This window comes from Tursiops truncatus, chromosome 4, assembly GCF_011762595.2.
Source record: "Tursiops truncatus isolate mTurTru1 chromosome 4, mTurTru1.mat.Y, whole genome shotgun sequence".
NCBI lineage: Eukaryota > Metazoa > Chordata > Mammalia > Artiodactyla > Delphinidae > Tursiops > Tursiops truncatus.
In genome coordinates, this window is record NC_047037.1 from 115079847 (window position 1) to 115104469 (window position 24623).

Here is a 24623-nt window from a genome sequence, read left to right on the forward strand (position 1 = left end):
GGAAACTGAGTCTCATATGTTAAGTCAGTCAGGACTCAGAAGTCTTGAATACGTGGCTGTCCACTGTATGTGTGAGGCTTGTGACTGATGTGAAGATCAGTAAGTGCGTCTTAAAAACTGCATTGTAAGTAAAGCTTAAAACTACATCACAAGCAATATGCGTGTAAAAGTAGTAAAAGAAAACACTGTAAGGATTTAGAGCAGGGGAAAGCCGTATTTGGTTGAGAGATTAAGGTAATTTCTAAGGCATAGTTGGCATTTGAGGTGACACTAAAAAGATGGAGGGAATTTTGTCAGGGATCACAGAGGACAAAAGCTGATAGATGCAGAGAAAGATGTGAATAAAGACGGATGGGGAAGGTGAGGGGGATATAGGCATAGGTGAGGGTGCCAGTCTGAGTAGTCTTTAGTTTTTTTGTTTTTTTTTTTTGCGATACGCGGCCCTCTCACCATTGTGGCCTCTCCGATTGCGGAGCACAGGCTCCGGACGCGCAGGCTCAGCGGCCATGGCTCACGGGCCCAGCCGCTCCGTGGCATGTGGGATCTTCCCAGACCGGGGCACGAACCCGTGTCCCCTGCATTGGCAGGCGGACTCTCAACCACTGCGCCACCAGGGAAGCCCCCAGTCTCTAGGTTATTGATAGGGCAGTAGGGGAACTAGAGGTGGAAAGGTAGTTTGGAGATGATAGTTAGAAAGGCAAGTAGAAAACTTTGAGAATTGGGGGAAAAAGAAGTGACAGAATTTGGAGTCATTTTTCAGAATAAGAATAAATTTTCAGTGATGAAAAAAGATGGATTTTTATTGATGGGACTAAAGTCAGAGACCAGGGAGAAGTTGAGGTTGGTAGGGAAAAAATAATCAATGATCTTCAGGAGTCTAGATGGGAGATCATCTAGTACAAAAAGATCTCTTATCTGATGCATCTCCTTGTCACCCAAAGCATCTAGACTAGTGCTAACCAATGGGTAGGGAATGAAATAAGATTTGAATAAAGTATGAATGGAGGAAGGGTCAGAGAGCTGCAGTGGGACTGGAGAAAAGGGATGGATAGGAAAGACACTGCAGTGAAAACATATGTAAGAATTGCTGATTTGTGGGTAGGAAGAGAACATCACTCATGATTTTGAAGTTTGGGTAATTGAGAGAACAATGAAGACAAAAATAAAGAAACCAAGGATGAGGGAAGTCAGTTGGTAGAGCAGAGAAATGATTAATTCAATTTGGAGCATGTTTAATGGGAAGTGTGGATACATATTTTTCTGCTGTTTTTTTTCTCCCCAGTAGCAGAATAGATACACATTGTCCTTCAAAGAAGTTAGGTGATTTGAAAGAGTAAGAAGAAAGACACTCAAAAGTATAGTACTCAAAAGTGTAGAACAATTAAAGGGAAGATATTTTTAATTAATTAATTAACTTTTGGCTGCGTTGGGTCTTCATTGCTGCGCACAGGCTTTCTCTAGTTGCAGCGAGCAGGGGCTACTCTTTGTTGCAGTGCGCGGGCTTCTCATTGCGGTGGCCTCTCTTATCGTGGGGCACGGCCTTTAGGCATGAGGGCTTCAGTAGCTGTGGCTCGTCGGCTCAGCAGTCGTGGCTCTAGAGCGCAGGCTCAGTAGTTGCGGCACACGGGCTCAGCCGCTCTGCGGCATGTGGGATCCTCCCGGACCAGGGCTCGAATCCGTGTCCCCTGTGTTGGCAGGCAGATTTTTAACCACTGCACCACCAGGGAAACCCAAGGGAAGATTTTTTAAATAGACAATTTTTGATGTGTTTATAAGAAGAAAGGAAGACAGAGTGAAGGAGAGTGATAAATTCAAATAAGAAATAACAAAGCCATCTACGTGGAAGTCTTGCTGTCTAGGGATATGCATAAGGGAAAACAGAGATGCATGCTTTTGGTAACAGAAAATGAAGATAACATTTAAAAATTTGTGATTTAGGGCCTTGCTTCTGTTTTCTGCTCTCCTATCTTATTTTTATTGTGTGACCATAGTACTTCTTATAAGTATCTCCATCAGAAAGTAAGCAAATATTGTGAGACAAATTTATGTTTTTGTCATTCTGTTAACAACATTCATTGAGGAAAGAGTTGTTATGTTAACAACTAAAATGAGACACCAGGACTTAGAATGTGTTTGGTTTTGAGTCAGTGAATCAAGTTTTTTGGCTTGTGGTTTGCAACTTGAGGAAAAAGTAGGTATAGACATCTAGAATGCTGAGCAGCAAAAGAAATGTCCCATATACATCTCTATATCTATGTCTGTCACACATATATAGGAGGGTTAAACTCTTACCAATCCAGTGAGCTCATGTTACAGTTTTAAGGGAGACTCAGTATCCTTCGGAGAATATTTTAAGTGAGCAAATACTGTTTTTCCTATACTAGACAAGGTATGCAAGTTTAGTGTTCAAAATTTTACTTGTGTAAAGTCTGACTTTTAATTAACTATCAGTAGGTATAGAAAGTATTTTGTAGTAAAGGTAACAGATTATGCAGAGTTTAATCAAAAAGATTTTTTCCTGATTGGATTTTTGTTTTTTACATTTAAAAACATTTAAATTTTTGACTTATTATTAAATACAATTATAAATTATTTCTTAAGAAATGAAAATATATAATTTCTGATTTTTTTAGTAGTCTGCAGCTGTGTCCTATGGAACCTGGTTCAATCAAGAGCAGGCTGTATTCACTGATATCATCAAAGCTCACATTATTTTTTGAGCTTTAAAACATAAATAGCACTTTCACGTGTTAATGCCGGAGGCTATGAATAATATAGAAGGCTAACATTCAAAGAAAACTGGCGTACTGAAGCAGAAAACATTGCATCTATATTTTATAACAATAATAAAGATCTTACCTTATCTTCTGAAAAAGAAATAGCCCTGAACATTTTATTCCTGGTTCCCAGCTATTTCCTTTAGAATCTCTAGGGCACTCTGAACATCCTTAATCTATTGTGTTTTATGCCCCCTTGTTAGGAACTTCCTTTTCCAACCCAATGTGTAAAATGTAGGCACCTTATTTTCAAAGTGCAATGTTTAAGGAGTACACACCAGTCTAAGATGAGTGAGTTGATCATTTACTTTACTTACCTCACAAAATTCCACTGAAATGACAGTGGATAAATATAAAAGTAAAGGGTTCAGGGGATTTCAGAGTGATAAATGTCTACAAAAGCGATTATACTGATAATCAAGGGTAGAAGAACCTGTAACCAGGAACAGATACTAGATGAAACTGTCAAAGAATAGGGAGCGGTTCAGTCTAGCTGTGGAGGAACTCAGGTACAGAGAGTAGGATTGAGTAGCGTCGAAATAATCAAAGTGATTCACTAGAACATTGTTTTCCTGTTACCAACTGGCACAGCAGTAGTACAGTGAAAACTAGGAAGCTGATGTTTAAAAAGGAAATTAGGGTTACTAGTGTGTGTGACCTACATAGAAGAAAGCCTCCTTATGTGGCTTTTGGAGAAGTTCCAGCCTATGTCTAGATCACCATATGAGACTTCCAGTTTCACACCCACTTAAGTGGAATTTCCATTCAGAGGAGATTGGGGAAAATTAATGTGCACACAGGCAGAAGAAAGCCACACCAGGTACCTCTTAATTCACCATGGTTTTTTTTTTTTTTTTTTAATCACCATGTCTTTATCTTGCATGTTTTAACTGGTAATGATGGATGGTCATGCATTTTAGTCAAGTGAGCAGTATAGATATGAGCCAGCAAATAGAGCAGTGGAGCCCAGAAGTAAAATAGTCATATTTGATATGTAAGAGAAGCTTAAAATTAGTATCTTCAGATATTCAAAAGCAGAGGCAAAGCAAGACCAGAATGTGCTTAAATAAGTTCAGTCTAAGAACAAGAAAGTTCTTAAAAAATTTAAAGAATTTTAAAAAGATTGTACAAGTGTGAGAAGATAAATCGGTAGAAATTGTCCCAGATGTACAACATCAAAAACATAGATGGCAAATGATAAATAAGGAAAAATCAGAGGAATAATCCAAGATGTTCAACATCCATACAATAAGACACAGTAAATACAGATGGAAATTGTCAAATGCATAATATTTAACAACATTTTCTGTAACTGAAGAATACTAAAGCCTGTTCCCACAAAAATTTCCAGTTTAGAGCAGAAATACAGAGGGTTCCAAGAGAGTAGTTTATGTTGCAGGATGAGGGGGTGAAATAGGATGAAAGATATAATAGACTCTCTGCTGAGTTTAAACATATTCCAAAGAGATTTGCTGACTATTGAATTGTTTGGGAATAGATTAGTGCTTGTTGCATAGAAAAATAGTGGTACAAGCATTATACATTTTGTGAACTTCATGAATATTATGTTTAGTAGTAATGTAAACACTGAATATTTGAGAACAAAAGGGCAACAACCTATTTTTGGAAGGACTAGAAGCAAGTATGGGGAGTGAGGTAGGAAAATAATAGAAAGTATTTAAGAGTAAGAAATTATTAAAGAGCAGTGTGTGATGTTATTTAAAATATAAAGGAACTAGCTAAAAGAATTTGAGGTTGGAACAAGAATCCTCTTGGCAACACACTTTTACTAACAATTTTGTATAGTAGAGATCAGCGGTGCAATTATGTATCCCAGAAGACTCAAGAGCAAATGGCTTAAATAACATGGAAATTTATTGATGCCTCAAATGGAAAAGTCCAGGCACAAGTTTTTAAACACACTTGATCCAGGGGCTCAAACGAAGTGTCCACCATGCTTCCTCAGTTCTGCTCGTTTTCCTCTTTTCCTGAGCCATTCTCAGGCTTCACATGGTGACGAAAATATTCTCTTTCAAAGAACATCTTTCCATAGAAATCCATGAAATTACTCTCCTTGAAACAATTTGAGTCACATATCCACCCTTGAACCAATCATTGTAACCAAGCATTTCTTCCTCCACCCCTACAAGTTCCCCAGTTTGGGGATTCTTTGTCCTTTCATTTCTTCTTACACACCTGGATAGTTCTTTTCTGAGCTTGTCTCTTTCTTGTTATATTTTTGTCAAACACAGTTACCAATAGTCAATAGATGCTATTAACTGTGTTTTAACCTGTTCCACTGAAGCTACATGTTTATTATTTATATTTTCTAACTTTTTAGTTTTTTCAAGAACCTTCTCACCAACCAAACTGTAATAGCTTGACAGACCAAAAATAGTTTATTCATGACTCATACCACTTGTCCACTGTAGGTCAGGAAAGGGACTCTTCTGATTCTAGGGCCCAAGATGAAGAAGCAATCCAACCACTATTTTAAATGTTGGCAGGCACTGTGCAAAGGGAATAGGAGCTTTAGCAAGTCTGACACCTGGAAGTGTCATGTGAAATATCTCAACTTACTGTTCAGAACTATTCATTTGATCCCATCAATCACAAGGAGGTCAGAAAGTGCAATTCTACCATGGACCTAGAAGCTAGGAGAACTGAAATTATTTGTCTAGCAACATCGGTCACTACCACATTGTCTTTCAGGACATCATAAAGTTAATAGGTTGCCAAAATTCTGTCAACCCGGTTGATCTCTTATCTTTAGAGCATTTCTCTAGAACCTATGCTCATGAATAAGGAGAGCCCTGCTCTTATAGCTCACCAGAGTGTCCGTATTTATTTTCCAGGTACCATATGCATTTATACTTAGTTTGGTCCGCAGTGATACACTTTTAAGTTTGATATTTGAGTTTTCCATTAAAAATAAATGCTATTACAAGCAATCTTTTGAGAGTTAAAATTCAGAGTTTAAGCTGTTAACATGTCATTGATAACAATTTGTGTTTAGGTCTCTTTGTTTGCTCGGGAGCTTATGTACTCACCAGAGGGTCCTTGGCTGCCTCTCGAACTTTGCATGCTCAACTGTTGGATAATGTGCTGCATCTCCCACTCCAGTTCTTTGAAACCAATCCCATAGGCCAGATCGTCAATCGGTTCACCAAGGTAAGTAAGCCATACCTTATTAAATAGCATACGTATAAATGATCCACATTTAGTACCTTATTATCTCATTTGTAAAAAATATCATTCTAAAAAGATGGGATTACGTTTAGGGTAGATTTCATTGTTATTTTATTTCTAATTATTGGGACATTTATAATTGATGTATAGCAGAGTCACATCTTACACACATACTTAAAATAACCCTTAAAAATAGCTGAAAGAATCCAAGAAGTGCATGTGCTCTGGTGTCTACAACTCCAATTCTTATACACATTTAGTTTGAGAATCAGTGGTTCAGGCTGAGGAGGGGGAGAAATGTAAGTCTGTATCGACATATCCAGATTTTAAGCATTCTGAGTTTAAAAGAACTATCAACTCATTAATGGCAAATGGGGGATGGGTAGAGGTTCCCAGAGTGTCTCTGCTAACCTATAGGGTTTTGCCCATTGTGTTTACTACTAAGTACTTGTAATTGTACTGTCCAATAAAATGTAATGCAAGCCACAGAGGTAATTTAAAATTTTCTAGTAGCCACAATATAAAAGTAAAAAGAAACAGTTGAAGTAATTATTTATAATAATATATTTTAACAGAAAATATCTGAAACATTAAAGTATAATCAATGTAAAATTATTGATTGAATATTTTATTTTTCTCCTACAAAGTCTTCAAAATCTGGTTTGTATAATAGACTTCTGTTAGATCTCAGTTTGCAGCAGCCATGTGGCTTCTGTATTAGTGCATAGCCATGATCTTAAAATATGGCAATATATTTTTGTGTATATGAAAAACATTTGGTGTGGTATGGGGAAAAGTGAGGATAAAACATCAAAATATAAATGAGAATACCTAGCATAATCAATTTTTGATGGAGTATTAAATCTTGCTTAATCATACCAGTGTCACACTGTTCTTTGAAAGTTTATAGAAGAACTTGATCACCAGTGTTCTTTGTCTCCCAGTGGACATATCTCTATGACCCTCCTAAACAACTCTCATTATTATACAGTAACATGACAAATGATTGGGTCTTGAACAGATGAGAATATGAGAAGGTGTATTTTAAAGACAGGCAGGAAGTTACTTATGAATATGATGCTCTTACACTATTTGGTATGTGAGATAATCAGGGAAGTCCCAAAGCAAGGCTGAGAAGAAATAAAATTCTATCTCCATTCTTTATCATGTTGTCCTAAACTGAATACTCCATCCCTTCAAGGTTGAGTGCCTTCCTATTCCCTGGGATCTCTAAGGTCATACCTTATACCACAAACATAGCTTTAAGTTACATGTGAACTGATGCATGACCTTCCCATGTCCATTTCTCAGTCCCATTGTCCACCTCTATCTTTCGGTTTTTAATTTTGTAAGTGAAGATTATTTTGTTTTCCTGTTTCTTCTGATATTGGCAGGATCCAGCTATCCAAGAAGGTCACTGGACATGTTCTCAGTGGATAAGAATGGCCCAGGAGTGTTTTACAGTTTTTAGGGAGTGAATAATGGTAGACCAATGCCCCTAAATCCCCAACTACCGGGGTTTGGACTCTTTTTTTTTTTTAACAGAGTCTGATTTCAGTCATATAAATTAAGTGCCATGTAGTTGTCATTGGGAAGTACAAATTGCTTGATCATAGACATATTGGTACTAGAACACCCTCTTAATTGTTACAGCTGAAAAATACATGGGGGTGGGCTGGGGAGGGCAGAGATCATATATTGAATAGTTAGATATTTAATAATCAGATTGTCACATCTGGGTAAATGTTTTTATTTTTACAATGAATGATATATGTCTTCTTCCCCTCATTTTAAACCAATGAAAAGTTAAAAATAAAGTGACTCGATATCAAATTTTTCAGGACATGTTTATAATTGATATGCGTTTCCATTACTACTTACGGACCTGGCTGAATTGTACACTGGATGTTATTGGAACAGTTTTGGTCATTGTGGGAGCTTTACCATTCTTCATTCTGGGGATTATTCCTTTGGTTTTCCTCTATTTCACTATACAAGTAAGTACACAGATTTTTATGTGTATTAATAACTTATAAGTTCACAGTCAAATATAGTTTCAGACCCACTTAGACTGCCTGTTAGTTAAGGTTCTCTAAGGAGCAGACATCAAGAAAGGATTAGATGTACTAGAGAATTGCTGGGGGAAATGCCTGTAAAAGATAAAGGAGAGGGAGCAAGAGAAGGCTGGGTGAGCCCTTCGACAGTGAGGCAGGTCTGCTCCCTTCGAGGGAGAAGGAAGAGGATTGGGTAGGAAGAGTCTTGGACTGCAGGACGGTTCCATAAGAGGTTTGGTTGAATGAATGGGAAGCCCACAACCAACACTGCCCAATGGATGCGCCCATGTGACCCCTGAATGGGCTTGTTTATCACCCCTGCCATGCTCAGTCTTTGCCTGGGAGTCATCTGTGGGAAAAATGGCCTTCATTCTACTATAGTAGTGGATTTGGAGGGGCAGCGGCTGGGCTGTCAGTCAGCTATGGGCCCTGCAACAGGAGAACTGAGTTGTGCATTTTCATGGCCACCATAAAACCTAGGTTTTGTTTACATTTTAGCAGAAAGTTAATTTGCCTGAATATCCAAGAGAGAAGCACATATTGCCTTTTGCCCTGTTATCCCTGCTATCAACAAACTATTGCTGGAAGAACTACAACAGATCTCTCATGATATGTATATATCCTTATATTCCAATTAAAATGTGGTCAACCGGGGGCTTCCCTGGTGGCACAGTGGTTGAGAGTCCGCCTGCCGATGCAGGGGGCACGGGTTCGTGCCCCGGCCCGGGAAGATCCCACATGCCGCGGAGCAGCTGGACCCATGAGCCATGGCCACTGAGCCTGTGCGTCCGGAGCCTGTGCTCCTCAACAGGAGAGGCCACAACAGTGAGAGGTCCGCGTACAGGAAAAAAAAAAAAAAAAATGTGGTCAACCAGTTTGAATTCCAAAATTATGTCACTGTGAGGCTGTAGTGTAAAAAAAAAATTTCTTAACACATATTTAAATTAAATATAAAAGTTTTTTGAGGATCTTTATACAAAACGATGCAGTTCTTGTAGTTTAATGTTTTCTAAACCTAAGTTTTCAAATGCATATTGGAGTTTAATTTGTCCAACCAGGATGTTAATCATTTGCTCATTTCCGCACCTGTACTACCATTATTCCTCCTACTTCCTATGTTGTCCCTCTTCTCTCTGCCTATCTGGATCTTACTTACCCTTCATGCCTAGGTTATATTCTACTTTCTGTGAGAAGCATTCTCTACCAAAGTAGGGCAAAGAGATATGACTCATGTAGGTATTATGGGTTTATTATGCTGCTAGTATTATAGGCTGTTTTTTTGTTGTTGTTCTTGTTGTCATTTTATTTATTTATTTATTTATTCATTTATTTATTTACTAGACCAAAAATTGTCTCCTCAGTGTGATTGTAAGTCCTCTGGGGCAGACACTATGTCTTATAGTTAGAAAAAAAAAAAAAGTCAAGAAATTGAGGAATGGTGTTGAGGATCAATTGTGTCTGCTTAAAAAAACAAAAACAACAAAACATATCACAAGTGATAGTCTTGTGGTTAGTGCACTATAACAGGGTGTCTGGGAGTGGAAAAGAGTCTAGAAACCATGTCTTGTTAGGCGGAACTTTATAGGGTGAGCCTTGAATGAAGATTCAGGAACCTCAGATTACTTTCCTGACTCCTGTGTTTGGTATATCACTTTCTTTTCCAGGCTTCATTTCTTTTCCCTGTAAAATAAGAGGTTTGCTTTAGGTCAGTACTACTCAAAGTGTGGTCCCTGGACCCATGGGCCTATAGAATCAGAATCTCTTTTTTAAAAAATCACATTTTACAACCAAAATATACACAATTTTTATTTACTAATCATACCCTAATAGATCAGAGGGAAATAAAGAAGTTCTCACAGAAGTCTGTGTTTTTAAAATCCTTCTGGTAATTTTTACTAAAGTATGAGAAGCACTGATCTAAATCAAATGTTCTTAAGCTCAGTGCTCTGGTCAGTTTCATGGAAGGACCCCAGGGCTTCTATAATTCATTGAACTTTTATGAAACTACCTTTGAGACAATCTCTTAAATCCTCTTGCAGGCTCAGAATGCCGTAATCATTTGTATTCTCTAGAGCACTTAGCATAGAGCAGAGCTTGTAAACTGTAAGTTGACAGCCCACATGTAGCGTCAGGTATGTTTTAGCGTAGCTTGCTTAATGTTTTTACCAAAATGAAGACATTTTTAAAATTAGGAATTTTACGTAAAATTCCAGATCTGAAGATTTTCATGAAAAAAAATTGCAAGATGTAGCAAACTCTTTATTTTCATTTCCAGTTTGTAGCAATTACGTGGGGCTGATGAAGGATCCACCCATCCCAGCTGTCCTCAGTCCAAGTCAGAGGGGAAGTAGTCAATTATAATTGTGGCCACGTTGGTTTTATTGGCAGAAAAAAATAAAGAAAATTTTTTCCATAACTATATTTAGGTACAAAAATATTATTGTTTGTACATTTGGTTGGCTTCCTTCACTTAATGGGTTAACCACCTGGCCACACTTCCAACATGTAACATAGAGCTTTTTCCACAGTAGGTACTCAATAATGGGTGTTTGAGAGCATTATCAAAGTGAAATTTTGCCCAATTATGTTCTAGTTGTGCTATCCAGAATTTGGGCTTTTTACTGTTACAAAGGTGCATTCGTTTCCTGGGGCTCCTGTAACAAACTTCGTGGCTTAAAACAACAGAAATTTTATTCTCTCACAGTTCTGGAGGCCAAAAGTCCAAAATCCAGGAGTAGGCAGGGTTGGCTTCTTCTGGAGGCTCTGAGGGAGCTTCTGTTGCATGCTTCTCTCCTAGCTTCTGGCGGCTATCAGAGACCCCTGGCATTTTCCTTGACTCCTAGGTCCATCACTCCAGTCTCGTCTTCACATGGCTTTCTCCCTGTGTCTGTGTCTTCTCCTTTTCTACTTTTTATAATGACACTCAGATTGTATTTAGGGCCCACCCGAAATCCAGGATGATCTCATCTCAAGAACCTTAATGACATCTGCAAAGATCCTATTTCCAAATAAGGTCACATTCACAGGTACTGGAGGTTAGAACTTGAACTTAACTTTTGGGGGCTGCTCTTTAGTTACACAAGTACCCACTACACAAGTATCTTGCCATTTTCAAACTATTGAAGCAATTTTGCCTACATCTTCCCAACCGCCTCTTTCTGTTTTCCTGTTAGAGATACTACGTGGCAAGCTCTCGGCAGATTCGGCGGCTGGCAGGAGCATCTCGCTCTCCTGTCCTTTCCCACTTTAGCGAGACTCTCCTTGGGGTGTCCACTATCAGGGCATTTGGACATGAACAGAGGTTCATCCAGCAAAACAAAGACGTGGTGAATGAGAATTTGGTCTGTTTCTACAACAATGTGATTTCGAACAGGTAAGTCATATTCACATACCCAGTTCAGGACTAGTCTCTTCTTGGATATTTTGTTCACTAACTTCTAAACAAAAAGTGTTTTTTGTTTTTTGTGGGTTTTTTGCGGTACGCGGGCCTCTCACTGTTGTGGCCTCTCCCGTTGCGGAGCACAGGCTCCGGACGCGCAGGCTCAGCGGCCATGGCTCACGGGCCCAGCTGCTCCGCGGCATGTGGGATCTTCTCGGACCGGGGCACAAACCCGTGTCCCCTGCATCGGCAGGCAGACTCTCAACCACTGCGCCACCGGGGAAGCCCCAGAAAGTGTTTTTAATGATATTTCATAAAAAATATTAAAGCCTTAAATATTTCTAGTATTTAATATACACTTAAGTTAAAGTGTGTCTATTTATGTCCGTCTGAATAGTACATGATACTTTACGTGAAAATAAGGTCCCACGTTTTTTGAAGGTTATACAGGATGCTATTAGAATTAGTAAAGATGTGACTCTTTGTTGTATTTTATATTTGTAGAATGGATTTTCTTTGCAAACAATAATCTATAATATTTTGAATTTGAAGCTATACATTTCACATAGAGAAGAAAAAAAACATTAAATAGTTGGGCACATGTTAACTTTTAGTGACTAATTTTATCATATAAAAAACGTGTATGTAATCAGAAAGGTAAGTGATTTTCCAATGGGATTTTAAGATAAATGCATCATTTCAGCTGATGTTCTTTTGTTTTGATTTTTAATTCTGATTAAGTTTTAAAGCAAAGTTCTGCAAAAGTAAAGTGTATTTTTATGCAGAGAAATCCTTTACTCTATCATCACTGCAAAAATCCTGTTTGATTGAGTTCTAAGTAAGTGTGAAAAAAGAGAATGCAGCTATTGATGTTTACTTCTTCAGGTTTCAGAGGAGAGTTCATACTAAGTGCACCAAAACTTTTGCATCTCAGTTCAGGAATATTTTCCATTATTACAGGTGGCTGTCTGTTAGACTTGAATTTCTTGGCAATTTAATGGTGTTCTTCGCTTCACTGCTTGCTCTGCAGGCTGGCAATTCTATGGATTCAGCAGTAGTTGGTTTGTCCATATCCTATGCCTTAAATGTAAGTAATAGTGATTTTGTGGTATATGATATGTTTATAATCCAATTAATTAAGCTCTCTTCTCCTTTTCCTGTCTGAATTATAGACTGTATTAACTAAGTTATGAGAGACAAATCTGGATTACCCTGGAGGCTCATTTCTTTCTTTTGCCACTAGCAAAAGAGCTAGCTCAGTATTTCTAAGTTAGCTCACAGAGAAAACAGGCTGATACCCAAGGCTCAGTGCTAGAGGATCCAGGAAACTCCTGCTGTTGCATCATTACCCAGAAGTTTCCTGTTCTCCTATCCTTATAGAGTTATAAAGTATAACAGGGATAGGACCCCTCTCTACCGTGGCCTGTCCATCTGGTTTGCCCAAACTAAGCAGAGAGATAATGCAAGCTCTGGGGAGAATATATGCTCTGCTTGTAATTTTTTTTCCTAATAAGCCCTATTTTATATGATACTGCAAAGTGCTAGTGGTATGACTGTGTGCAAGTCCCCTTAGTAAAATAGAAAATGTATCAAACTGCTTAATATAATTCCATATTATTTAAAAGATGGGTCTACATGATTTGGGTACATGCCCTTAGTCCCTTATCTAAAAGCCTCAAGTCAGTTGCATTTCAGAATTCAGAACTTAGGCTTCTAGAAAGGAATTATGATACATTTAACATATATATATATATATATATATATATATATATACACACACACACACACACGCACACACACACAAATAAATATATCCATATGTATGTATGTATGTATGTATATATGCAGGGCCTGGGGCAGAACTCTGTAATCAAACTCTTTGTTCTGCAGTGAAATATGTGAATGTACATCCTAAGTGGGTTAAATCAACACTTTAAGGAGACCCACATCAGTTCAGTCAGGTTGGCCATCAAATGGTTTAGCACCAAACTCAAGAAAAATCTGAATCGTGTGAGTTTTGTGACTTTCAGAACTAGATTTGAAGTTACAACCTTGGGGAACTTATATTTAGGGGTAAGTTGCGTGAGAAGAAAGTAGAGTTTGGGGGAAAAAAAGGAGACAGGAGTAGTCAGAAAATTCCTTCAAATGGAAGCTGGTAAAGAATGCCAAAGGTAACATTGTGTACAAATTTTTTCCTCACTTAGGATGTACATTTCTTAAGGCATATCCCATCAATCTTGGTATTCATCATTTCTTACACCAAGTATGGTCTCCTTTAATATATGTTGAACTATATTCATTCCTTCTTCTGACAAATAACCATTGTTTATGATATTAATGAATTTAACAAACAAAGAAGCACATGTGTGTCTAAGAATAAATATGCTTATTTCTAAAGTTGTTAAATAATTCTAAGAAATAAAATATATGAAAATTCTGAAAAATGAAGCTTTATAAAGTATTATTAATAGTATATAAAAAACTGATACTCATTCATTAAGCTCTTGGTTTTTCACCTCCAGATTACCCAATCTCTCAATTTTTGGGTAAGGAAAGCATGTGAAATTGAAACCAATGCAGTTTCCATTGAAAGAGTTTGTGAATATGAAAATATGGATAAAGAGGTAAGCACTCCTAAATAACTAATAAATGGATGCAGAATTAAAATATTGTAATACACCTTGAACTGACATCTTAAAAATCAATTTTGAACAAAACCTGCATTTCCAAATTTATGCTGTAATATTTTGCATTTTGACGAAATTAAAATTCAATCTATTGTAAAATACACCATTATTTTATATAATCACTAAAGTAGAAAAAAAGCACTGCTAATTAAATTAGGACTGTTCATAAATTATAAGATATCCCATTTCAGTATTGTTATAAAAATGAAATATGAGCACCTGTTTTTAAGGGGCACAGTGATCTGTCCCCTACCAATGTAAAGTAAAATATGCAACCTATGATTATAACTTTGTAAAGATTTTACATTGAGAAAAGTGTCTTAATGCAGTCACCTCACAATTATTTACAGCCTGATTGTCCAATTTCAAAATTAACTACGCCTTTACTGCTTATACCTTCTGTCCCATTTACTCACCATTAGCATCTCTGTGGATGGGAAGGAGAAGGAGAAAAAATCAGTCTGCTTTGTTCCCTTTAATTAACTATAATTTGGGAGAGAGAAGAATTAGACTATAGACAGAGTATAATGTTAGCATTATCTTCATATTTTACTAATCTAGGGTACTTCTGACTCCCAGTTCCATGAATTAACAGGGCAGATGATAAAGGGTATATGTTGAATTTCTGCATCTTCTTCAATCTATTTATAAAGGTATCTAAATCTTCGTGAAACTTTCCTCTTTTGCTCGCTCATAACTCTGAGGAAGAAGTGTTCCTCCTCCAAATAAAAACCTACAGGGCTCCCCTGGTGGCGCAGTGGTTGAGGGTCCGCCTGCCGATGCAGGGGACACGGGTTCGTGCCCCGGTCCGGGAGGATCCCACATGCTGCGGAGCGGCTGGGCCTGTGAGCCATGGCTGCTGAGCCTGCACATCCGGAGCCTGTGCCCCGCAACGGGGGAGGCCGCAACAGTGAGAGGCCCACACACCGCAAAAAAAAAAAAAAAAAAAAAAAACCTACAAATTTCCAGTTGTATTTTGGAAACATCTCTTCATATCTTTTCTCAGACCTTATTCCATTAACCACCTTCTCTAATTCCTAATTTCAACCCCCCAACCCCTTTACTCCTTTCAGCCTATAAATATACTAAAATATTTTCTGCATACTCCAACTCCTACCTGAACTTTGAATCTTCCTCTAGATTCTTCCCTGGGTCTTACCTTCCTTTTTCATACACATTTCACGAAAGATTAGTCTACCTTCACGATCACAATCACAGTTACGAATATCTAGTTTGTTCAGCTTAGTGCCATGTAATGACTAATATAAAAATTGTATCATTTTCTATATTTTCTAAATCTTTTGCTATTAATATATGTTTTCTTTTCATTTTGAAAAAAGTTCAGTAAAATGTGTGTGTGCACACACAAGCACACACACATTTAAAAAAAATCATCTTTATGTAATTTGATGCAAGTTGTAACAGACACCATTGCAAAAACCCTTGATGTGGAAAGAAGTAAATGTGTCCAAACGACCCCTATTTACTCCTCTATAGCCCCGTTTCTCTGCTCCTCTTTACAGCAGAATTCTTGGGAATAGTTCCTGTACTTGCTCTCTCTAATTCCTCTTTTCTCATTCTTTTCTGGACCCTCTTTCACACAGGCTTTAAATCCTACCACTTCACTGAGCCTGCCCTAGTCAAGATCACCAATGGTAGCCTCTCAGTCTTCACTTTACCTGGCCTATCATTTGACACTTGTGATCGCTCCCTCTCATGAAAACACTTCACCTCCCTGGCGGGGCACCACAGTCTTCTGCGTGTTCTTCTACCTCCTGCTCTTCCTCCAGTGTTCCAGAGCCAGGCCTCAGTCTCAGGTCCTCAGCATATGTAGTTAGTCTCCTTTACCTGGAAAGGGTTGCCTCTGATATGCACATGATTTGTTTCCTGACCATGTCCAGTTAAGCCTTTTCTAACCTCCCTGTTTAAAATTACACCAACCCTGCCTATTTCCTGATTTCCAAAGTTTTATCATCAACTAACATTCTGCATAGGCTATATGGTGCTTTTTGTCTCTCCTCACCAGCATGCATGCTCCGTAAGGGCAAGAATTATTTGTTTTTCTCACTGCTAAATCACCAACAACCAAAGCACTAACTGGCACAGTAAACACTCAGTATTTGGGAAATGAATAAATGACAAACTGTCCTCCTCTCAGCTGAAAATTTCAGGTTACCTTCAGCTCCTTTATAAGGTTTTAGATTTTTCTTAATAACTTAATAGAAGATGGGAAGCCTCTTTATGTGTAAAAATTTATTTCTAAGATTTTGGTATTTTTTAAAAGCGTTTTCAGAAAACTCATAATGTTTACAAACGTCATTCATCATTTTTGTTTTATCACTTTTGTTTATATGCATGAGAATTATTTTTATTGGGGGGAGCTATTTTTATTGTAATTATAGTTTAAAAAATATTTCTTTGTTTTAAGGCACCCTGGATAATGTCTAAAAGGCCTCCGTCACAATGGCCCAATAAAGGGATAGTGGAATTTGTTAATTATCAGGCTCGATACCGAGATGATCTTGGTTTAGCATTACAAGATATCACTTTCCAGACTCATGGGGAAGAGAAGGTACCATATATATTTCATAAGTCTCACTTTACCTTTCATCTGAATATATTTATTGTTAAGGCCAAAGTATACCGTGATATTGAATATAAGATGGTCATTTGTTCAAATTTCATATAAAAGTAATAAAGACGTGGTTGGTTTGTACAAAATAAGCTTTTCCTCTATCAACAAAAATATATATTTTAAGCTGTTCATAATCTATTGTGAAACATGACTTTACTATTTTTTAGCTTTATTGAGGTAAAATTAACAAATAAAAATTGTATTTTTTAGGGTGTACAGTGTGATAGTTTGATATACACATATTGTGAAATGATTATCATAACCTTAAGAACACTTAAGATCTACTCTCCTAGCAAATTTCAGTATTATTAATTATAATCACCATGCTGTGCATTAGATACCTAGAATTTATTTGCCTTATAACTGAAAGTTTGTACCCTTTGACCAACATCTTCCCATTTTCCCCACCCTTCAATCCCTGGTAACCTTTTGTTTGACGTTTTGATGTTTTTAGATTCCGCATTTAAGTGAGATCATACAATATTTTTCTCTGTCTGGCTTCTTTTACTTAGCATAATGTCCTCGAGGTTCACCATGTTACCACAAATCACAGGATTTTCTTCATTTTTATGCAGGATTATATATATGTTTATATACATATTTTTTTTCTTTATCCATTCATGCATGGCATACACTCTTCAACACACATATTAGCCCAAGCCTTTCCAGTGAGTAAGGAGTGTCTGGATAAAGACTCATCCTTGCATGTCACGTTAAGTCTTCCATGACAGTCAATGTTATCCTGGTTGGCAAAATTAGATTCTACTGACCTGACACGTAATGTATTTGTTGTCAGTACCAAGGTCCCCTTCCCTTACAAAAAGTACAATGTAAACTGTTTATGATGATTTCATTATAGATTGGAATTGTGGGACGAACTGGAGCAGGCAAATCAACACTATCAAATTGCCTATTTAGAATTGTAGAAGGATCAGGAGGCAAAATTATTATTGATGGAATTGACATATCTACAATTGGGCTTCATGACCTTCGTGGCAAACTTAATATTATTCCACAGGTAAAGACTGTTTTGTCGTTAGTCTTTCTTAACTCCCTCTAGGGAAACTTCATCTTTTGTTCTATTTTATTTTGTTTTTGTTTTAATTTTTTTTAAATATATTCCTTTCAAGCATACACATTCATTTTGGGGAGCCAAATTATTTTAAATGTATTATGAAAAATAACTATGTAATTAAATCCTATTAAACACTCTAAATCTGAAGTGTTCTCCCTACGTGCATTTATCTATTTGAAAAACTATGTTGCTTTGCAAGTTTCCTTCATAATAGTAAATACAAATAAAATTCAAATGTAGAGATCAGGCTGAAACACATTGGTAGTTTTTGGAAGAAAAAAACAATTACTGAGGCTTTTGCTTAGTTGGTAATTTGAATGTAGGATTTTGATTCTTTTGACTTGAGGTTTAGAAATATTGAAAAAATGAAAAGAACAATAATGCAGTTAGATCTTTTTTCAAGTCCTTTGATTTTTCCATCTGTGGCGTCAGAGGAACTTGATCATTAACAAATATGCAAATTGGCTCAATAATATGCCTCTGCAGTCCAAGATGACTTTATTCAGTTGTGTTTGAGAGATTTAAGCTGAGCATTTATGAAATATCTTTATATTATTCTTTAAAAATATCTTAAAATACTATCATCTCTTTGTCGTACTGTTTAAACACATACTTACATTCATGAATTTACTTCAAAACAAATTTGAGTAAAATCTGAAATTCTGACAGGGATAAAATTGACTGGAGAAAAGAAACAGTCATTCCTCTCTTATAAATCAAAACAGGCGTAGTAAAATACAGTTTCACTAGACATGTCAGTGTATTGGAAAGAGTGTGGACTTGTCGTCTTTGAATTCTACTTGAGCACTTACCTTCTGTGTGTCCTTGGATGAGAGTTTTTAAAACCTCCAGTTCACTGTCTGTCAAATGAGGATATTTACTTCTATCTTTCTGGATTGGTGGGCTGATAGATAATATTATATACATAGTATAGATTACATTTATTCAGTTCTTTTCTGTATTATATTATATCCCTGACTAAAGGGCAGCTACCATCATTATTATCGTGGTTGTGATCGAGACATTATTAATAAGAGGACGAGAAAGAATCAGGAAGCTTATAATGATTTAATCTAACTTGCAACTTATTCTGATTTTCTTCTGCTTTTGGGTTCAATATAAAATGAATTTGATAACTATTTAGTTTTGATCATTTTGTTTTTTCCTTATTTAATGTACGCATGCCTCATGTGACAGTAAGATTACTGGTGACCATTTTATTCTCTAGGACCCTGTTTTATTTTCTGGAACCCTTCAAATGAACCTGGACCCCCTAGACAAGTATTCTGATGGCAAGCTATGGGAGGTGCTGGAACTATGTCACTTAAAAGAGTTTGTGCTGTCCCTTCCCAAGAAGCTGCTGCATGAAATTTCAGAGGGTGGTGAAAACCTCAGGTAAGCTGCTAAGAACAGAGCTTGGCCAGGTTATTCATTCAGGGCTTTTTAGAAACGAGTTGGCCTCAAAAGGAAGTCACTCCTGAGCTACCACGGATCTTGTCTGGCCTCTTCAAAGCACACCATTGCTGATTTCTCCTAGGGAAGACAGACAAGGAATAAATAAAATGATAGCCACTGGCTGGGAAACTGCTGGTGAAGGGAAACAAAGGGGCAAAAGAGGAACAATGCAGCAGGAAAAGTCACTATTTAATTGAATCTTCTTCTGCCAAGACTCCTACTCTAATAGCTGTCTTCCTAAAAAAAATTGTTGTGAGGGCTACTTTGATGTTTGATGTCTTAGGATGGTCCCTTTATGTGATCAGAGACCTAAGGGAAATCAGTTAGACCCTCTCTGCACTGGAGAGACACAGCCTGTATGACTCAGCTTCTTCTCTGTTTACTCTCTCCTCCCTCTCTCTGTTTCTGCCACCTTGGCCTCCTTGGTTCCTTGCTGTTTCGTGAAGATGCCAGGCCGGTTCCTGCCTGCCTCAGGAATTTTACATCTGCCAATCACTTTGCCAGGAACAGGTTCCCATTGGAAATCTTCAGGACTCACTTTCCACTTCCTTCAGACCTTGAATTTAAAGGCATCTTCTCAGAGAGGATTATTTTGGCATGCCCATCTAAAGTGCCCACCCCGTACCCACATTTTACACCCTCCCTTTCTGTACGTTCGAATTCTTCTCATTACTATGCATTTTGCTCATTTATTTTTTTGTTTCCCTATGTAAACACACAGACAGAGCCTTTTGTCTGTTTAATTCATTGTTCTATTTGCAGAACTTGGACCAGAGTCTGGCATATAGTAATCACTCAGTGAATATTTCTTAAAGAAAAGAATGAATGAATGTGTGGGTTAGGAAGAGAATAACAGTATAATTAGAATTTTAGAACAGGAAGTGTGTGACCATAAAATCCATTGTGGAAATCATTTTACCATTTTTTATAACAGTGTTGGACAGAGACAGCTTGTCTGTCTTGCTCGTGCTTTGCTGAGAAAAACAAAAATTCTCATCTTGGATGAGGCAACAGCTTCCATCGATTTTGAGACCGATAACTTGGTGCAGACCACAATCAGGAAGGAGTTTTCTGATTGTACCATCCTGATGATTGCTCACAGACTGCATTCTATCATTGATTCAGACAGGTATGCTTTATTTGTTTTCAGAAATAAACCAGTTTCTACAGAGATACCTACTGAACATATGAAACACATTAATTACTTGCCACTAGTAAAGGATTTTATCTGTGCTGAGAGATACAAAATGTCCCCAATAGTATGGAAGATATTTTCCAAAATAATTAGAGGAATTTGTTAATGCTCAAAGAATATTAGAAAACTTGATATATTTCCTTAGTTAAATAGTACCTTTATTTTGTACTGACATAACTCATACAGTAATTTAAACCTTACGGTAGCAAGAACAAGAAGGGTGAACTGAAACACTGATTATAGGTTACCTGACTGGATTCTTTTCACATTGCAGGGTGCTTGTTCTAGACTCTGGAAGGATTACACAATTTGAAACACCACAGAATTTGATACACCAGAAAGGACTTTTCTTTAACATGCTAACAGAAGCAGGAATAACACAAGACTCAGGGACAAAAAGTAAATACTTTTAGTTGTATATTGATTATACCAAATAAAAAAAATAGTATTTGAAAAAATAAAGACAGGGGAGAAATGCAAAACAGCGGGCCCCTAGCTACATGTTAACACAAACAAGAGATAAGCACCATAGCTCTAACCATAACGGGCTATACCCAACCTTCTTTCTTCCATTCATTCCCTCCAGAATATCTGCCTTTTCCTCATTGCCCAAAGTGCTAAATGCCATTTATCCCTTAAGTCTCTGACTTTGTTCAGGAGTCATCTTCTGCACAAAGCATCTCTTGATTTTTCCCTTCGCTCCCCTGTCTGATCCACATGCCCTTTTTCTGTCCTCTGAGTAGCCCTATGTGCATACCTTTATCATGGCAGGGACCATACTCTATTTAAATCCTTTTAGTCTGCCTCTCCTTAAAGCTACTTGAAGGCAAGTGCCCAGTTTATTGTTTTTGTGTGTTAGGTTCCTAACATAGTACCTTTCAGATTGTTGATACTCCACAAACATTTGTAGAACGAATGATTAGGCATCTTAGAGTAATATTATACAGGCACCTATAATAACTTTTGAGTTATTTTACAGTATATAAAATTATGGAGGGGTTTCCGTGGTGGCGCAGTGGTTGAGAGTCTGCCTGCCGATGCGGGGGACACGGGTTCATGCCCCGGTCTGGGAGGACCCCACATGCCGCGGAGCGGCTGGGCCCCTGAGCCATGGCCACTGGGCCTGCGCGTCCGGAGCCTGTGTTCCGCAATGGGAGAGGCCGCGGCGGTGAGAGGCCCGCGTACCGCAAAAAAAAAAAATTATGGAGGAATCACAGAAAAACATATTGAGTTATTCAGCTGCTTTTTGGAAAGAGTAATTATATGTTAACTGAATTTTATAAAATAAAATTTTGCTTTATTTAAAAATAATATTTTATAATATTTTTACTATTTACTTTGAGTAAAAAACATATTTTCTATGGAACGTCATTTTCTGGCTTGATTAACCTCAGTGAGTTATATATCAGATGGTATACATTCACAAGTAATTGTTGATTTGTAGTACTAATTATATTTTGAAGGGTTTTTTCATTTGGTAGTTTTATGTAATAGAAGTCACATTATTTCTCTGAATTGCCATTCAAATTTGAAGTTTTCAAACTTCAATGGTATTTTCCTTTCAAGATGATTTTAATAAAATATTTTAACATGTTAAGACTCAACAGCCATTTCTTTTATCCTCTTTTTCTCCTTCCTCTGCAACAACTTTGTACAACCTTGCTTCATCCCCTAAGTGTATTTATGAAAAGTTACTGTAAATTATAAAACCCTATATTATCTAAAGCTTCATTCCTTAAAATGTAAGCTACTGAAAGTGTTGTCCTGTCTTTACAATTCCTGTAGTACCTACCACTATGTTTTGTACTCAGGAGGCATTGAATAAATATCTATTGAAATCCATTAAGAAAGGGAACTGGATATTTCATTAATATCAGTTAAAATTTATGTTTTGGCCTCTTTACACATGTAGTAAAATCAATCAGAGACACTGCATAATTTAGAAATCTAATGGGAAATCAACAGTCACCTGGATAAATTGCGGTATCTTCATACAGTGGAATTCTATACAGCTATGAGAATGAATGAACAAATGCTACAGGCAACACCACCAATGAATCTCACAAACATAATGTGGAGTGAAAGAAAACACAGGGGCCTTCCCTGGTGGCACAGTGGATAAGACTCCATGCTCCCAATGCCAGAGGCCCGGGTTTGGTTCCTGGTCAGGGAACTGGATCCCACATGCATGCCGCAACTAAGAGTTCATGTGCAACAACTAAGGAGCTGTGTGCTGCAACTAAGGAGACCACGAGCTACAACAAAGAGGCTGCCTGACACAACTAAGACCCCATGCAACCAAATAAATAAAATTTAAAAAAAAACTATAAAAAAGAGAAGTCAACCACAAAAGCATATTCTTATATGATTCCATGATTCTATTGATACAAAAGGTTTTTTTTTTTAAAAAAGAAATAAAGAAGAGAAACTATACTCCTAGAAGTCGGGATATTGGCTACTCTTGGTGGTGATGGGTAATGATTGAAAGGGTGAACAAGGTGGGCTTCTGGGAAATGATTATGTTCTGTTTCTTGATCTGGGTCTGAATATTGGTTCAATTTGTAAAAATCATCAATCTGTATACTTAGGATTTATGAAAATATAGATAGATAGTTATAGCTATATATATACATGATATCTCATGTATAATATAGTTAAATAAAGAGGAAAAAGAAAAAGTAAAATAAATTAGTCATTTAAAATGACTAAGCCAAAATTACTCAATATAATATTATTGTGTTTTAAAAAATCAATATTTCATTCTCATTTTTATTATGTACATCAAGTTTGTTCAATCACTGAAGTACTCTTTGAAACAAAGTGCAGGATACTTAAAATGACTGGATTATAGAGAAGTAGTAAATTTGAATTAAAAAAACCTTTTAATTCAATGATTTATTTATTTCAAAATTTTAACTTCAAAATATATTAAGAAAATAATTATTATCATTTGGACATGCAGAAATATTTACCTTAGCTGATAGAATGAAAATCCTAAGAAGCATTAGATTGAATTATTTTAGGATGAGAATATTTATTACTGAAAGCCCACTATATGCCAAGTAATGTGCAAGGCACTGGAATAATTTATTACTTTCAATTCTCAATAAAGAATATAAGAAAGTTATTACCGCTCATCCTATTTTACCAAATATGATAAGATACCAAGAGGATCTTGGCCAATAAAGTGTAGAATCCAGGCCCACATGACTACAAAACTGATGATGATGTTCTTTTCAGTTCTCTAATAAGATGTCTCATTCCTAGAAGAGCCACTTAAAGAGTCCATAGTTCAAGAATGGGGCGGAGAAGAATTTAAACCAATAGCTGTGTAGACAAATGGAATTAAACCTTGGGGGTAGGGTGCTTCTTCAAATATAGTATTAGTTTGAGCCATATGAAATAGTCATTTTTGTAGGTAAAAAAATAGTTGAATAAGGGCAATTTCATACACTTTTAAATATAGCTTTGATATCAAAGTTAGTGTTAAGAAGATGTAATGCAGTATTTTAATACATGTGAAAATAATAAATAGTTCTAACTGGTCTAGAGGGCTTTTATTCTAGGAAAAAAAATCAAGAAAATTAAAATAAAATATTATAGTAGTTAAAAGAGTTCAGGATCTAGTGACAAAGTGCTTATGCTAAATCTCAACTCCACCACTTTCTAATTGTGTAAACTTGGGCAAGTTAACTTAGTTCTCTGGACTTATTTGGGTGTAAGAATTTTATCTACCTCCTAAGGGTTTTGGGTTTTTTTTTTTGAAAATTAAATGAGATAACACAACATTTAGGACAGATAAAACTCTTTCTGGAATATAGAAAACATTCAGTAACATGTTAGCAATCACTTCAGTGCCAACAGTCGTATCTCCTCTCCTTATAGTTGCAGTTTTGTGTTTACAAACAAAATCACATCATAGGACATAGTATTAAGTAAATAAAAAGGGCAAAACTGAGCCAATGTTTATGAAAGGCTATTCTATACACAGCAACAACTTGGGGATAATTGGAGATTAAAATAAGACACGGTCCTCAGTGGTGTGCAGTGTGATTGATCTCAGTGAGATTAAGCAAAGCTAAGAAGGCAGAAACAGGGCAGATCTCTTTCTAGTTCCTTCCAGTTCTCCTAGTTCCCACTTTTCTAGCTGTCATTTTCCAAGCAAGTAGACCATCTG

The 24623-nt window shown here is 36.9% G+C and overlaps 1 protein-coding gene across 1 annotated transcript in view; it reads left to right on the top strand.

The window, feature by feature from the left end:
• Window positions 1-22043, top strand: part of LOC101328856 (multidrug resistance-associated protein 1-like) — a 77989-nt gene extending 55946 nt beyond the window's left edge. The window contains exons 19-28 of the mRNA XM_019923341.3: window positions 5794-5948; window positions 7808-7963; window positions 11194-11393; window positions 12360-12486; window positions 13922-14023; window positions 16515-16658; window positions 17581-17739; window positions 19025-19191; window positions 20186-20380; window positions 20721-22043. Coding sequence (XP_019778900.2) covers window positions 5794-5948; window positions 7808-7963; window positions 11194-11393; window positions 12360-12486; window positions 13922-14023; window positions 16515-16658; window positions 17581-17739; window positions 19025-19191; window positions 20186-20380; window positions 20721-20859 — 1544 coding nt within the window. The 3' untranslated portion in view covers window positions 20860-22043. The remainder of the gene's footprint in view (window positions 1-5793; window positions 5949-7807; window positions 7964-11193; window positions 11394-12359; window positions 12487-13921; window positions 14024-16514; window positions 16659-17580; window positions 17740-19024; window positions 19192-20185; window positions 20381-20720) is intronic.
• The last annotated feature ends 2580 nt before the right edge of the window (window positions 22044-24623 follow it).